Raw genomic sequence first — 13,634 nt, 5'->3', positions numbered from 1 at the left:
GAATTTGTACAGATTGGACAAACAATTAACCAAGTTTACTACTTGGAAGTGCTGAAAAGGCTACATGAAAAAGTTGGATGACCTGAAGTTTTCACCAACGATTCATGGCTCTTGCATCACGACCATGCACCAGCTCACACGGCACTGTCTGTGAGCGAGTTTTTAGCCAGTAAAAGATGACGGCATTGGAACACCCTCTCCTACCTTGTACACATCACACGGACATCTGTATACATACATATGAAGGTAAGGCAATTAAGTTTGCGAACTCATCCTAGAAAAAGTGCTACATACCTCATTGCTGACTATCACTGTAGTCACCTTCAAAGTACTCCCCTTGGAAAGATATGCACTGACACCAGTGCCTAGTCCACCCTTCAAAGCAATTTTGGAACTCCTTTTCTGGACTGGCCATCAGAGCTGTTATCATATTAACTTGATGTCCTGAATGTCATCCAAATGTCTTCCTTTCAATATTTCCTTTATCTTCAGTAAAGAAAGCAGTCATTGGGGGCCAGATCAGGTGAGTAGGGAGGGTGTTCCAATACAGTTATTTGTTTACTGGCTAAAAACTCCCTCACAGACAGTGCTGTGTGAGCTGGTGCATTGTCGTGATGCAAGAGCCATGAATCGTTGGCGAAAAGTTCAGGTCATTTAACTTTTTCATGCAGCCTTTTCAGCACTTCCAAGTAGTAAACTTGGTTAACTGTTTGTCCAGTTTGTACAAATTCATAATGAATAATCCCTCTGATATATATAAAAAAAGGTTAGCAACATTGTTGCAACAGGTTCACGAACTTAATTGTCAGACCTTTGTATAAACACATGGGTTTTCCCACCCACCCCACCCACACCTTTTTGTGTTTGTGTGACCTCAGCTAAACACAGCTGGTTACATAGCTTACCTGCCTGCCAGATACTCTGTAGCTTGTGATGGAGGAGGGCACCCACCCCACACCTCTCAGAGCCCTGTGCAGGGGGAAGGCCCACAGAGCCTGGCTTCCAATCCAGGTCTGTGCAGCGATGTTTGTACCGACCCTGCATAAACATGGGTGTGAACTGAGGAGGGAACTCCTAATAGTGCTCGAGGTGGGAGTGGGGCCTGAAGGAAATGGGAAATCCTCGCATTTTTCAGTTTTCACTCTTCTAAATAAAAAAATAAAACTAAGGGCACATCTTATGTATATGTGGATAAAATCAACAAACTGCTTGGTAAAGCAGCAGGCCCTGGAGCTCAGTTGGAGCCTATCCCTACCTTGTACCAGCATCTATATGTCCTTGGTGGCACCTTCTGCCCACCCCTTTTCAGCTTTTTTGGTGGCCCACTGCCCCATGGACAGCCCTATCTCATCTATATGCAAGATTCACCTGGCCCTCTCCTGGACAGTCCTGCTGAGAGCTGCAGACTGAAATCAGGGCCTGCTGAGGACCACCCCCACCTCCCCCATTCCATTGGCTCCTCTGGATACATCTAGGCTGTCCTGTCACTGCAGGCTACTCTCCTCCCATCATCTAGAACATTCCAAATGAAATCTGTTATGTTACCGTGTTTCCCCAAAAATAAGACCTAGCCAGACCATCAGTTCTGATGCGTCATTTGGAGCAAAAATTAATATAAGACCTGGTATTATTATATTATATTATATTATATTATATTAATATATTATATTATATTAATATATTATATTATATTATATTATATTATATTATATTATATTATTTATATTATACTATACAAGACCCAGTTTTATAGTAAAATAAGTAAAATAAGACCGGGTCTTATACTAATTTTTGCTCCAAAAGATGCATTAGAGCTGATGGTCCGGCTATGTTTTATTTTCGGGGAAACACGGTATGTCCTCACTCACATGCCAATGGCCTTCACTGCAGATTTGGTGTACCCATACCTCCCTTCCTCTCCCCGCACTACCCCCTTTCCACTCTTCAATCTTGCCAAGAAGCTCCTTGTTACTCTCTCTCCCTGGGATATGCTGTCTTCAGATAGCCTCATCCACATCATTCCCTCATCTCGGCTCAAATTTCCTCTCCTCCAGGAAAGCTTCCTGGCTATGCCCCTTTTTAAATGTGCTCCAACCCCCCAAAATTTCTGAGTCAGCTTCCTACTTCATTTTCTATGTTTCCTCAGCATTACTGAAACCCATCCTGTCGGTTTAGGTGTTTACTTCACTTATTCAATACATTGTTAAAACATTTTTTGATTGTGGTAACATGTGTAACATGAAATTGGCCATTTTAACTTAAAATTTTTTTATTGCGGTAAAATATACATATTGTGGTAATATATACGTATATAATATAAAATTTGCTGCTTTAACCATTTTTAAGTGTATAACTCAGTGGCATTAATTACATTCACAATGTTGCATAACCAACATCAATATCTATTTCTAAAATTTTACATCTTTCCCAACTGAACTCTGTGCCCATTAAACACTAACTCCCATTCCCCTCATTCTAGCCCTAGGTCTCTACTGTCTGTCTATGAATCTGACTACCTTAGGTCTCTCATAGAAGTGGAATCATATAGTATTTGTTCTTTTGTGACTAGCTTATTTCACTCTTCATGTCCTTAAGGTCCATCCATGTTGTAGCATGTGTCCGAATTTCCTTCTATTTTAAAGGCTGAATAATATTCCATTGTATGTATATGCCACGTTTGTCTATCTGTTCATCTGTCAGTGGACATCTAAGTTGTTTCCACCTTTCATCCATTGTGATATAATGCTATTGTAAGCATGGGTGTGCAAATATCTGTTTGAGTTTCTGCTTTTAGTACAGAGGTGGAATTGCTGGATTAAATGGTAATTCCATGTATAATTTTTGAAAAACTGCCATACTGGTTTTCCATAGCACCTGTACCATTTTACAACTCCCCAGCAGAACAGCAGAGTTCCAGTTTCTCTACATCCTCACTAATACTTGTTTCTCTCTTTTCTCTTTTTTATTATAGCCACTCTAGTACGTATGGAGTGATATTTCATTATGGTTTTGATTTACATATCTCTAATGCTTTATTCTTATTGGCTGTTTGTATATTTTGTTTTTGGAAAAAATGTCTATTTAAATCCTTTGACCATTTTTGAGTTGAGTTGTTTGATTTTGGTTGTTGTTGCTGAGTTTTAGGAGTTCTCTATATATTCTGAATATTAGTGTCTTGTCAAAGATTTCCTTAAATGTCTGGCTCCCAAAAGGGCAGGAAGGGAAGGTCCTATCTCTTTAAATCCCCGTTGACAAACAGGCGGGAAGTCACTCCAGCTTGTGGGGATTGAAATAATGACCAGCTTGGTGCAGTCCCTCAGCAATGAAAACACACAGACCTACTTTGGGGAGAACACGGTCCTTATTGTCCATCCTGGCACCAGTAAGCCACGCCAGGAACGTGGCCACTCTCCCTACTGGCCAGACTGGATGGAGACTGGTAGCCTCTCACAAAATATCAAAATTTCCCAGTCTCTCCATCAATTCTCCTCTGAAAATTGCATGTTCAATTAGACTCCAGAGTTCCTATTTTGGATTCTGACAGTTCCTGCCAGCTCAATAGTTGTTTTGGTAGAAAGACTGAGTCCTGAATCTTCCTACTTCGCCATCTCCCATGATGTCACCCCACTCCTCCATATTGTATTCTTTTAGATGCCATTGTAAATGGAATTGCTTTCTAAATTTCCATTTTGGACTGTTCATTCCTGGCGTATACAAAGACAACTAAACTTTGTGTGTTGATCTTGTACTTTACAATTTTGCTGAATTCATTTATTAGCACAAGTAGCTTTCTTGTGGCTTCTTTGGGATTATCTATATACAGGATCATGTCATCTGTGGATAGAGATAGTTTTACTTCTTTATTTTCAATTTGGATACGTTTTATTTCTTTTCCTCATCTAAATGCTCTGGCTACAACTCCTAACACAGTGTTGAATTTCATTGGTAAAAGCAGACATCTGTCTCTTATTCCTGATCTTGGGGGAAGGCTTTCAGGCAAACAGAATTCTACTAAGGCTCATTATGTGCCAAAGTCTGGGGAGACAGCTGCACATAAGACGGACAAATACCCCTGCCACAGGGAGCTTACATTGTACCAGATTGAGAGAGAAACAAGATAAGTAAGGAAAGGTGAGGTAGGTGGACAGTGGAAAGTGCTAACCAGAAAAATAAAGCAGGGAGAGCAATGAGGGAAGTTCAGAAAGGGTTGGGGGGTACTCCAGATTTTAAATTGGATGTTCAGGGGAGACCTCGCTGAGAAGGTGACATTTGAATAAACTGAAGGAAGTGAAGGAGGGAGGCAGCCACAGGGAAATCTAAGGGGAGAACATTCCTGGCAGAGGGGACAGCAGTGCCAAGATGCCAAGGGGAATGTGCTTGGCCTGTCCAAGGAACACCAGTGGCCAGACTGGCAGAGCTGGAGGAAGCACAGATGGGAGAGCTGTTTATTTCTCATCTCTGCAAACTCTGTGAGAGCAGGCACTGCCTCTGTCTGATTGACCTCTGCACCCCCAGTGTAAGAGTGCCTGACACATAGTAGGCACTCCATAAACATCAACCAAATGACTGAGCAACAATGACTTAGCACAGTGCCTGACACGTAGTCCATGTGGTCACCACATGGACTGTGGTCACCACATGGACCACCATGGATGGCCCGACTTTGCAGCTCCCCAGATGAAGTTTGGGTCACCTAAAACCATAATTCTTTTATTTTTATTTTTTTTTTTTTATTTTTCTTTTTTTTTTTTTAATTAATTAATTTATTTATTAGTTTCAGGTGTACAAAACAAGGTAATACTTAGACGTTCATCATTTATATCCCTCATACTGTGAACCCCCCTCCCCCCATCCACTATCCCTCCGACCTCACACTGAACCATCACATTATATATATAAAATTATAGTTGGCATTCATTAATGTTTAGCTTCTGATGTACAATGCCATGATCAGGTATCCACAGTATCCCTGAGGTGGTCTCCCAAATAGGACGCATGTCCATCGGATACCCAACAAAATCTTTACAACATTATAGAATACCTTCTCCAAATTAATTTTCAAAAGAAAAACCCTGAGGCCATCTTGTGGTTACCAGCTGCTTCCAAATCCCTTCACCTTTCCCCTTATCCCCAACCCCCTCCCACACACCCATCTAACCACTCTCGGTTTTTTCTCTGCGTCCCCAAAACTGACTCTGATTAGTTCATTCACATAGTCTTTTCTTTAGATTCCATATATAAGTGAGATCATATGGTACTTGTCTTTCTCTTTCTGACTTATTTCACTTAACATAATGTTCTCTAGATCCATCCATGTTGCTGCAAATGATAAGATTTCTTTCTTCTTTATAGCTGCGTAATACTCCATTGTATCAATGTACCACTGCTTCTTAATCCAGTCATCTACCAATGGGCATTTTGGTTGTTTCCATATCTTGGCTATTGTGTAAAGTGCTGCAATAAACATAGGAGTGCATACAGATTTTTGAATTGGAGTTTTGGATTTCTCCGGGTAGATGCCTAGGAGTGGAATTACTGGATCATAGGGTAGTTCCATTTTCAGATTCCTGAGATACCTCCATACTGTAAAACCATAATTCTTAAAGTCACCAAATTCAACTTCTTCATCCAGCCCTCCCTCACCCCCAGAGTCACACAGAGTAAAGGCCTGGCCATCTGTATGGCTGAGAAGTCTCTCAGGATCCCATACCCTTTTTGTAAGCACACATGCTTGTTCAGCATTTATTTGCACGTGGTGAGTGAAGTTCTTTCAGCACAGAACAGGCTCCTACCAACCCCAGCCCTGTTCCCATAGTCTGGCCTTGTGGGAAATAAATTCAGCCACTCAGTGAACATACCCCACCCCCATAAGGCTCAGGCTGGGTTCAGGCCTGGATGTTAGGAGCCCCAGAGATGGAGGGACCAGCTTTAGGCCAGGTATCCCTCAACTGGCTCTGAATTGGAGTGGGGAGCAGAAGGTATGGGTACCAGAGTTGGGGAGGTCCTGCAGCCCCCACCCCCACCAGTCCTAATCGGGAAACCTGGGGTCTGCTCTGTGCTTTCTCTGGCTCTTCTGCCTGGCCAAGGTCTCTATCAAGTGTCCTCTGTCCTCTGTATCAGGGGCAGGACTTACCCAGGTGTCTTGAGGACTGCAGACAAACCAGCCCCTCTGCCCATGTCATAGGGAACGACGCCCCTAGTCATAAAAGTCATAAAACCCAGAAATTGCACATTCTCCCTACTCAAACCCTTCCAATCATCTCAACAGAGATGCTTTTCTCCCTCTTTCATCCTTTAAGATTATTAGTGACAGGTATCAAATGTCATCTCCTTCAAGAGGCCTTCCCTGACTACCTCTCCCATTTAAATTACTCCTCTACTACTTGCTCAAACCTTCCAGTTGTTTTACTTTCTACCTCTTCTTGGCTGTGGTAAATATAAACTGGTTGTTTTCCAATGCCTGCCTCCCTCGCTGCAATCCAAGTCACATGAGGGGGGAACTCCATCAGTTTTACTCACCTCTGAATCCCCAGTGCCTAGAATGCATGCTCGCATATGCCTGGTACTTAATAAGTGTTTGTGAATAAAAAATAAACCCAGAGCTTACTTCTCTGAGTCAAATTCCAGCTGAATCTTTGTCCAGATCCACCCCTCTGTCCTCAGCTCTCTGGCTGGGGCTGGGGTCTGTTTGCCCTGTCTGTACCTGGTCTAGATTTGGAGCTCAGTGCCCCTGAGTCCCTTACCCCTGGGGGGCTAGGAGTCTTCCCGGTCCCCACTTTTGTCCCTAGCTCCTACAGCTGAACCCAGAGTGTCAGGGTCAGCAATCCTCTTGGTTTGAGCCCCTGGCTTGTGCACCCTCACCCAGGAGGTCTTCATTTGGCTGCCTGGCTTGGCGCTCCTTCTCAGCCAGGACTGCCAATGCCCTAGGTCTATCCTGGTTTCCTCCCAAACGCACAGGCCTTAACCCTGATCAGGCCACTCAGCTCAGGAGGCCTCCTGTTTCCATTACCCCTTGTTACCACAGGATGAACCAATAATGTTACACAACCTGCAACTATCTTGTGATAGTGCAATTATGTTGCATTATGTTGTTTTGTGTGTGTGTATGTTTAGAGTTAATTTGTTATTTGTAAACATTTCAAAGCTATCTTTTTTTCAAAGCTATCTCAGCTTTTTTTCCATTTCCTCTGAAACAGTGTGAGAGTGAAACAAATGTGATAGTGGGGACAATTGTTGACAGCGGCACATGTTTTGAAATTAGCTCAATGTGCCCATTAACAGAGGACTGGTTAAATAAATGAGGATACATCTACCCTGTGGATTACTATTCTGCTCAAAACACTAAAAGTATAAGGGAACTCTTTATTGTATATTCATGGAGAATGTGTATGGAACACACTTGGAACGATATGAAAGACAGTGGTGACGTTGGTCACCTCCGAGGAAAGCAACTGTGAGTACCTGACACAGTAGACAGTATTGCCCGGGCTGCCTTCCTCAGCTCCAAGAGACCCAGATGTGTCTCAGCAGCCTCCCTATGTGACCCCCAGTGGGAGCCTCAGGGAGCCTGTGTGTGACTCTGGGGAGGCAGGGAGGTGGATGTTTCACAAAAGAGCCTGGGGCCAGCTGGCACCTCCTCTGGTCTCAGTCAGGTGGCCATGGCTACAGGAAAGCTGAGAGAGGCCCACCTCCACTATGCCACCTTTCTCAAGGCCTGTTATAGGGTGAATAGAGTCCCTGAAAATCAACGTTTTTTAATATTTGAAATCCTAACCCCTAGCACCTCAGAATGTGACCTTTTCTTGGAAATAGTGTCATTGTAGCTGTAACTAAGATGAAGTGATGCTGGAGTTGTGTGGGTGCCTAATTCAATATGACTCCCGTCTGTAATAACAAGGGGAAATTTAGAACACACACACATACAGGAAGAACACCATATGAAGATGAAGGCAGAGACTGAGGTGGTAAGTCTACGTATAAGTCAAGGAACACCAAAGATTGCCAACAAACCACCAGGAGCTAGGACAGAAGCATGGAACAGATTCTCTTTTACGGCCCTCAGAAGGAACCAACCCTTGATCTTGAACCCAATACATTGACCTTGGACTTCCAGCCCCCAAACTGTGAGACAATAAATCTCTATTGTTTAAGCCTCCAGTCTGTGGTGGCACTTTGTTCTAGCAGCCCTAGGACACAAATACATCGGGTTTCTGGGGAACACGGCAAACTGTGATTTCTGCCTCACTGCCTGATTTAGAATCACCTGAACCTGCTAGAGTAAGTCTAGGTCTCTGTCCCAGGCGTCCAAGGCTGTCTTTAACCTCTGAGAGAGCCCACACCAACCTGGTACTTACTGTTGTAAGTCATGTCCTTGGCGACAGTAGGCATCCCAGCAGAGGAACAAGGAACAAGGAAGGGCTTGTTGCAAAACTTGACCTCACCTAAAGGAGCTTCCAACCTGGGGAGTGACACAGTGTTTGAGCCAGATGGTCTCCAGACCCACAGCCCCCAGGTACCTGGATGACTGAGAATAGCTGGCATTTACCAAGTAGCCAACACTTGTAATACCGCCACCCTCCTCCCATCCTCTCACCCCTCCCTGACACAGTACTAGCTGCCCTGCCTAATCTTTCAGTAGCTAGAACACACCAACCATGTTGTGCCTCAGGGCCTCCGCATTTGCTGCCTCCTGGGCCAAAACCAGTTCTTCCATACCCAGCTGTGGGTGGGAGGGTTCTCTGTTCAGATCTGAGTTCAAAGGTCACCCCTTCAGAGACGCCTTCCCTCACCATCCCATTTCAAGTGCGTTCTTTCGCCCTACCCCATAGGACCTCACTTTGTTTTCTTCTCTGCAATTACGCACTATCTGATTTATCGCTTTAAAAACCGAATTTATGGCCTATTTCCCCTTAGAATGTAAGCTCCGTAAGAGCTTCCAGGGAGGGGTCTTATCTAATATGCAGAGCATGCACTCATCAAAGCGCCTAGGAGTCCTTAACATTGAATGATTTTTAATTTTGCAGAGGAGGAAGCAAAGTAGATTCAGCGAGGTGTCCAAAGTCAGATAGCCAGGAAGGGCCGTAGCTGGGATTTCAGCCTAAGATTCCTTGACTCCAAAGCTTGAGCGCTTCCAGCCGCATTCTTGCTCCACTCTGCATGGACAGGAATCCGCGTATCACCGAGGCACCGGTTAGCAGGTACCGGCCTCCTCACCCGCAGCCCGGCGGGGATGCGTGGTCGGGCCATAAAACAAGGGTGCGCAAACCCGAGGGACAGAGGGATGGCTAGGTGAGTGATAAAGCAAGTATAGGGACAGGAAGGAAGGGCTGGGAGCCTTGCAAGGGGCCTGCTTCCGATCCTGCGCTCATTTCGACCCCACGTACCCCAGACCAGGGCACCGCGCGCACCCACCTGCCCGGCACTCCCGGGTTCGCTCCGAAGCTTCGGGGCGGCGGTTCCCGGCTCAACGCGCTAGGGCCTTCGGTTTACGTCACCATGGCAACTATTCTCCTGAAGGCTGTGGCTCTGACGTCACAAAGGCCGCGGAGGCCGCGCCGCGTGGGGGTGGGGCCTGTCGGCTGCAGGGTGGGTTGAGGGGACGCCCAGATTCCAGCTGCTTCAGCTCCCCGGGCGCCGCCAGGACAGCGCCGGCCCCAGGATGGGCTCTGGTGAGCAGGAGTTTCCTCGGTAATTCATTATTCCGTTCTCCTGCTCTTTCTCTGTCAGTCCCTGATTCACTGATTTAACGTGCTCCTCCAGATGCATGTGATTTTTTTCTGCGGAGAGGACTTCACTTTTTCGAGGGGGAGGTTCTTAAAGTGCACTCCAGGGACCTGCAGCTTCAGAAATGCTGGGAACTCGTTAGCCAGTGTTTGGGCCGGCCGGTGGCTCAGGTGGTTGGAGCTCCGTGCTCCTAACTCTGAAGGCTACAGGTTGGATTCCCACATGGAGCACAGGCTCTCAACCACAAGGTTGCTGGTTCAACTCCTCGAGTCCTGCAAGGGATGGTGGACATCACCCCCTGCAACTAAGATTGAACACGGTACTTTGAACTGAGCTGCCAGTGAGCTCCTGGATGGCTCAGTTGGTTGGAGCTAGTTTTCTCAACCACAAGGTTGTGAGTTGGACTCCTGCCAGGGATGGTGGGCTGTGCCTCCTGCAACTAGCAAGGACAACTGGACCTGGAGCTGAGCTGCGCCCTCCACAACTAAGATTGAAAGGACAACAACTTGATTTGGAAAAAAGTCCTGGAAGTACACACTGTTCCGCTTCCCCAATAAAAAAAAAATCTTGAAAAGAAAAGAAAAGCTCATGTTTGACCCTCTCCTGAAGTTCTGGGGGGTGCCAGCATGCAATCTGCCTTGAAGCAAGCCCTCTTGGTGATTCCCAAGGTGGCTAAGTTTGGAGAACCACTGCTCCAGAGTGTGCATGAGACAAAGAATCAAGACACAGTGACAAGTTCTATCAATAAACAGGGTAGGGGGCTGAAGAGCTAGGATCCAGTTTAGATTGCGCGGTTTCCCCAGATGTTGTGGCTACAGGACCAGGGTCTTCCCTCTTCCTCAAAACTCAGGGTCCATGTTCTCACAAAACTGCAGATCTCTCTGAGTTGGGACCATAGTCACCAGATTTTGCCATTGTAGGGACAGAGTCCAGAGAGCAGTTTCCAGGCTCTCGGCTTCATGTGGAAAGGTGCCAGCTTGGTTATTAGATGACCATCAGCTGTAACTGGTTAGCCATTAGCCACTAATATAATTGCCATGGCTACACTGGCAAGTTGGTTGGTTAGCAGAGAAGTGGACAGTGGGTTGCAGATCGTGTGAATCCTGCTTCCTGTGTCTCCAACCCAACCGCCAGATGAGAATATAGTGGTGTGACTCCCCTATCCATGGCTCCGTTGGTGTTTCTTCTTGGCCTCACCAAAAAAGGGAGCAAGATCAGAGACCTTGCATGAATTCCATGCATCTAGAAGATCTATAGACTGACGAAGGCTGTTTGGAGCTGGGGACACAGTCAGGGCTCTGTCTTTTCAAGGACATTTAGGAATCTCTGGAGCAGTCTGCTGGCCAATAATGTGCCAGTGAGAATGCCAGCAACTCCTAGCTCTGCCTGTGGACAGAGAAGGGGCCACATGTTAAACCTGACAAGCTCAGGAGACTGAAAATAACCACATACATAAAAATTCCTAACTAAGGTGGGCCATGGCGGGAAGTCACATCCTTGGCCTGTAGCTTCCTTGACCAAAGTCGATCTTTGCCTTAAGTGAGCCTGTCTGTTGTTTTTTGCATCTAAGATAACATACCCTTGGAATGTCAGAGTAATCCCTTTTTCTGGACCCCGCAGGGGGCACAACCCACCACACCAGAGCAGGAAACTACAAAATCCCTCACTGTTATCTTGTTCCTCAAATACCATCGCTATGTGCTGTAAAATGCTATTAACTATCCTGTACCCACCAATGTAAAAGAAGTGTATGTCTCTCCATTTTACTTTTTATCCAATCCCAGAGATGTCCCTGCTTTGCTTTCTCCCATCCCCTTAATCTACAACCAATGGATTTCATGTAACCATCCTCGTTTGATTCTAATATATAAAATAAGTTTCAAAAGGACCATTTTCTCATTCCGTTGAGACTTTGCTTCCTGGCAATTGTCGTCAGTTTGGTTCAAATAAACTCTTATAAGCTTTCTCTTAGGCTGGATGTTTTTTCGTTGACATGCCCAAGGCAGGTATAATGAGTGGGGAACCAGTCCCAATGCAGGAACTCTGGTAGAGCCAGGGTTGGGAGTGTGGAGAGGCTCCTGAAGGTGGAAGGAGCAGGGAAGCCTGAATCACCGCTGGAGGACAGAGTCCCACTGGCAGTATTCACAGAAGGCTTTGTACAGGGAGGAAGGAAGTTTTATTGTCTTAAGCCATATATGTGATTTGTGCGCCTGTGAGCATGTGCGTGTGTGTGCATATGTGTGTGTGGGAGTCATCCAGCATTAAATGCCCTGAACAGACAAGTGGCTCCTCTAACCCCCCAGGGTAGAGGCTCCTTATATTGTCATTCAAAGTCCTAAGTGATCTAGCCCCTGCCTGTCTCAGCTTTGCTTCCATACTAATTGTCACAGACTAGAAAAACAGAAAGCTGTGCACTGGAGTTATGTTTCCACAAACACTGTTAACTAGTGACTGAGATAGGAAAACAAACAGTTTTTAAATGGCTTATCTCAAGCACCAGGAGTTCTAATGAGACTTTTAGGAATCTAGAAAAGAGGTGACCCAAAGAGAGAAAAGCTCGTGAGCATATTTCCAATTCACTGTTATCAACAAGAAGTTTATGGACCATTGTGAATTTTTCATGAACCTATACAGAGTGTTTCTACATACCAGATGCTGCATGAGGGAGTCACCGTGAGGTTAAGAAATGTGCACAGCAGAGCCAGTGGTGCCAGAGACAGGATTCACAGGCAAGGGAATTTGTCTTTGCTCTTAACTAGACACACACTATCGGAATTGTTCTATAGTTTTATGCAATTATCCAGAATAATTATGCACATACTTTGAAAAAAGCCCAAGAAGTCCAAAGGCATACTTCATAATAAGACAAGTTCTCTGGTCATTGTATGTTTTTGTTTTGGCTGTCAGTTATTTAGAAAGTTACCAAGAAAACCATCTAGAAAATGTGGCCTGCTTTGGAACTTTTAATCTCTTAGCCTAACAACACTAACTAGCAATACAATTTGCGCATTAAAAAGCTCACTTTTAAACATAAGATGGCTTGATGGAGGCATGGATAGATGAGTAGCTTTGTGACGTGCTAATTGTAGAATCCAGGTGGTGAGGATGTAGGTGTACAAAATTCTTTCAATATTTCAGTACAAAATTCTTTCCGTATGTTTGAAGTTTGAAGATTTTCATAATAAAATGTTTTGAGGAAAAGCTTAGGATCTTCTTAAAGAGGAAATTTATATTTATGATTTTGTATTTTCCTCTTTGAAGAAAGTGCATCAGTCGGGTTCCTGGGAACAGATAATAAAAATCAGCTACAGCCAGTTAAAGGGGAAATGGATATGGGGGCTTCTGGAATCTGCAGGGGGGTGAGAAGCCAGGCTGAGGGATGGTGTGGCCAGGAGCGGAGCTCAAAGTCCGCTGCACGTGGGTCCTGGTGGTGACACTGAGGCTGTGTGATTCTGATTGGTAGAACCTGGGTCACCTCCCTGCACCTTATGTCTCAGCAGGAGTCTATGAGTCCCTGCCTCCACCCTGGCTGCAAGGGAGGTGGGAAACAGAGCTACTACTGTGGCGGTGGGGAGTCCTCTAAACCCAAGAAGGGTGTTGAGGTATAGATGGTCAACCAGCAGGACAAGCAGCTTGTGTCTGTCCTTCAAGACACTGGCACCAGGTCTCAGGTCACTCCTGCAGCACTGACTCTATGCCTTTGTTTTCACTCCCCATCTATTTTTGAAATGTCCTTTATTCTGAAGCAATTTTTTCTCAAAATTCAGTTCAAGGGTCACCTCCTTGGGAAGCATCTTGGAACAGACCCATGCGGTCACAGCCTACCTCCTCCAGGTCTGTCACCCACATTTCCCAGGGCCCCTATCTCTGGTGGCTGGGCAGGTGCAGAGGATGGAAGATTAGAGGGTGGG

General features: G+C 45.4%; 1 protein-coding gene across 5 annotated transcripts in view; it reads right to left on the bottom strand.

Moving 5' to 3' along the window:
• CFAP100 (cilia and flagella associated protein 100) overlaps positions 1-9,484 on the bottom strand; it is a 69,950-nt gene extending 60,466 nt beyond the window's left edge. For 4 of the 5 annotated variants that reach the window (XM_081078532.1, XM_081078535.1, XM_081078534.1 and 1 more), the window contains exons 1-2: positions 9,412-9,484; positions 8,355-8,458 (exon numbers count right to left, since the gene is read on the bottom strand). In XM_081078532.1, coding sequence (XP_080934658.1) covers positions 8,355-8,388 — 34 coding nt within the window. In that variant the 5' untranslated portion in view covers positions 8,389-8,458; positions 9,412-9,484. Of the gene's footprint in view, positions 1-6,133; positions 6,197-8,354; positions 8,459-9,411 lie in introns of all 5 variants that reach the window. The other variant, XM_081078533.1, reaches the window with a different exon arrangement.
• Positions 9,485-13,634: the final 4,150 nt, after the last annotated feature.

Source organism: Rhinolophus hipposideros (genome assembly GCF_964194185.1).
Source record: "Rhinolophus hipposideros genome assembly, chromosome: 17".
Lineage (NCBI taxonomy): Eukaryota > Metazoa > Chordata > Mammalia > Chiroptera > Rhinolophidae > Rhinolophus > Rhinolophus hipposideros.
The sequence above is the reverse complement of the archived record's forward strand: the minus strand, read 5'-3'. Positions and strand labels throughout refer to the sequence as shown.